This window comes from Octopus bimaculoides, chromosome 20, assembly GCF_001194135.2.
Source record: "Octopus bimaculoides isolate UCB-OBI-ISO-001 chromosome 20, ASM119413v2, whole genome shotgun sequence".
Classification (NCBI taxonomy): domain Eukaryota; kingdom Metazoa; phylum Mollusca; class Cephalopoda; order Octopoda; family Octopodidae; genus Octopus; species Octopus bimaculoides.
The window spans coordinates 6306232-6309724 of record NC_069000.1 but is presented as its reverse complement, the minus strand read 5'-3'; the positions used below and the strand labels follow the sequence as shown (position 1 = coordinate 6309724).

At 35.8% G+C, this 3493-nt stretch overlaps 1 protein-coding gene across 12 annotated transcripts in view; it reads right to left on the bottom strand.

The window, feature by feature from the left end:
- Positions 1-3493, bottom strand: part of LOC106878297 (neural cell adhesion molecule 2) — a 119735-nt gene that overhangs the window by 72513 nt on the left and 43729 nt on the right. For all 12 annotated transcript variants that reach the window (XM_052975233.1, XM_052975232.1, XM_052975234.1 and 9 more), the window contains exons 5-7: positions 2462-2599; positions 1067-1179; positions 799-955 (exon numbers count right to left, since the gene is read on the bottom strand). In XM_052975233.1, the coding sequence (XP_052831193.1) occupies positions 799-955; positions 1067-1179; positions 2462-2599 (408 nt within the window). The remainder of the gene's footprint in view (positions 1-798; positions 956-1066; positions 1180-2461; positions 2600-3493) is intronic.

Below are 3493 nucleotides of genomic sequence, written 5' to 3'. Positions count from 1 at the left end.
ATATATATATATATATATATATATATATATATATATATATATATATATAATTGTAGTAATATATAGTAATAAACACAGAAAACAAAAGATTTTATTTAAGTCCTATCACACTGTGTCCCCAGTATACTGGAAATAGCTTAACCATCTGGGTTCCCAACAAAGCAACAATGAACAATACATGCAGGGAAAATATAAAATACTAAAAATAGACAACTGATCACATTGCAGCTTTGTAATCAAAATGTATTTATGACTCATTGATAAGGGTGTCCCACACAGCTGCTGTTGTTTTACTTTTTGCTTTTAAAAGGGGGAAAGGGGATGTGATGATCCCAGCACTTTGTCTAGTAAACAAGCAAAGGACTAGAGCCACTGCAGTTGAAGAAATTATTGAGAACAAGTTTACTCTTGTGCAGACAATCAAACAGGTGAAAGTGGAGAGGAAAATAGCAAATACAGTTGCTGAGAGATAGGCCTGTTATTGTTGGTGCTGTTCACCTGAAGCCTTTTTTTCTAATTTTTGTGATTTTATGCATTAGTTTGCCTGCAATCATTACTCTTGAGTTGTGTATGCAACTATTTATATTTTTGTTTAGGATCCCAGGTGGAGGGTAAAGTTAGACACAGGGGGTCCAGATCAGAGAGGGTTAAACTTTGTAAAGCATACACGCTTCATTAAATAATCAGTCATTATTAGGCCAGGCAATTATATCAGATGCCATAACATAATTGATTTATTCCTCAGCACCTGCAGAGCACACACATACCATTAATTTACTTTAAGAAAAGCTTACTTACCAAGAATAGTTACTTCTGCAGTAGCACTGTCATTGCCACCAATGTTATATGCCACACATTTGTATTTACCTCCGTCACTTTTTTTTACATTAGACACCTTTAATTTACCAGCAATGTTATCCATTTCAATTCTTGAATCTGACAGTTCTTGATCGTTCTATGCAGAAATTAAAATTAATTAGTTGCATACAGTGTTCTTAATTGTTTCTGTCAATAATAAGTTCTTTAGCATACAGAAATGAGAAAAAGAAAAATGTTCAAAACGCACCTTAAACCACATATATTTAGGATTAGGGTCTCCTGATGCTTTGCAACTTAATGATAACTCTGACCCTTCAACAGGCTTGCTCACTTCTGGTGGCTTTGATATCTTGGGAGGTACTGCAAAGAGACAACACTCATACAGAAAAAGCAATCACAATATCAAAGATTAGTATTGTTAGTAGTAGTAGTAGTAAATGAATCAAACAGAGAAAACCTTAATCCGTATCGATACCTACATGTGGAGATGCAAATTATTAAATAACCAGCTAGCTTGAAATAGATAGATAAACAGAGGGCTAATCATCTACTGAGGTAGCTAAATAGGTAGGTAGGTATGTAGGCTATCGCACAATGGTTATAAAAACCCATTACCACACAATGGCTGTAAAAGCAATTGGAAAGACTCAATCTTGAAGACATGATTTGATTAAAAGACTTAATAGTCATTAGTGAAACTCGTTTGATGAATGATCAACTAGTTCCCCTAGCAGCAGCCCTTTTAGCATGATTTAATGGAAGTTTTTGCTATGCTCCCACCAAATGATTTAGTAATATTATAATTGAAGATGGTGTTTAGTCTAAGCAACAAGCTTCCGTACAATCTCTATCTACCTAACGACTCACAAGGCTTTAGCCAACTTGGAAAAACAGTTGTCCAAGGTGCTACACCAATGTAATCAAGTGATAGTGAAGTAAACTTCTCAAAGTGATTAAACCAAATTCATTCTGGTTTCTTTACCCCACCTCCCACATGTGTGTGTGTGTGTGTTACTTACTGTCATGCCAGCAGTGTTTATTTTTCAAACTAAAGTTCACCATTGGTATATACCCAAAGATTTTAGCATCTTTAAATTAATGTAATGAGAAAAAAAGGGAGGAAGGGAGGGAGATGTAATTGAGAAGTTTGCTTTATAACCATGCGGTTTAGGTTTTAGTCCCACTGAACAGCAGCACCATGGGAGAGCACGTTATAACAAGATGGCCCCCGGGTGGCTGACCACTGCTTTCAGAGTGAATTAAGTAGACAACTGTAGAAAGCTCACTGCATAAATACGTGTGTGTGTGTGTGTGTGTGTGTGTGTGTGTGTGTGCTTCCATGCGTGTGAATGTTGACGTGTCATGGCTTCACTTATGTCTAATGCTGTTTACATTCCTTGTTGACACGACTAGTTACTCCTTCAAAAACTGGTGGAATAAGATAAGAGGGGTGCTGGATGAAGAAATGAACACACACACACACACACAGCAACAGCAATAAAGAGAAGCACCCGCTAAGAACATTGTTACAACCAACTACAATAAGATAAACAGACAGGTACGATTTTACCTCAATACAATCAACAGAAAACAACAGATGTTAAATGAAAAGAAGAAATCTATTTTTTCCATTTCTACTTACCAACAACTTTAACTATGATTGATTTCTCATCATACGAACTTTTCGAAACAATTTCTGCTTCCAAAACATATTCTCCATTATCAGCTTCAGTAATATTCTTAATTATCAAGCCATCAGCATCCACTTCGTAACGTCCAGCTAAATAAGAGAATCATAATTTTTCAGATTAAAATATTCAAATCTCAAAGTACAGTGTAAAACATCTTTTAAGCATTGTTTTCCTTTTAAATAAAATACTTCAAAGGCATCTTTAACTTCTATGTCTTGTACTGGATATATATTATAACAAAGCAGGGGGGAGAAAGTATATACACAAACGCACTACTATTACACGAGACTCAACATTCTATATCAAAGGCTCACATTGAACTGCTACCAACACAAGCTCACAGTTCTTTATAGGAAGGAATCAGTCCACCTCTTAGTCTCTTGCAGGGTGGTCGGAATACTTCCACAACATTCATTCTAAAAACATAAATATTATTCATCTTTAATATTTAGTTTCATCCAAAACCATCACCTAGTTGCCTAGCAACATATGTAGAGAATAAAGTAGGAGAAATGAAAGATGGGAGATGGCTTTTAGCTGGTCCATTGCTACTAGAGAGATGAGAGCACATGTACCCAAAAGTAGCAACCTTGATGACTGCCATACAAGTACAGTTACACAATAAAAGAGCAATTTCAAGTAAACACTTGTGTACTGAAGCTGCTAAGATGACATTTCATCTCATCAAGTGGTGAAGTAGCTCTATATAGATATATATATATAGAGAGAGAGAGAGAGAGAGAGAGAGAGAGAGAAAGAGAGAGAGAGAAAGAGAGAAAGAGAGAGAGAAAGAGAGAGAAAGAGAGAGAGAAAGAGAGAGAAAGAGAGAGAGAGAGAAAGAGAGAGAGAGAGAGAAAGAGAGAGAGAGAGAGAGAAAGAGAGAAAAAGAAAGAGAGAGAGAGAGAGAAAGGAGATAAAGGAGATAAATCACAATTTATTTGTGATCAGAGCTGTTCGAAAACTGTCGTTATACTATATATATA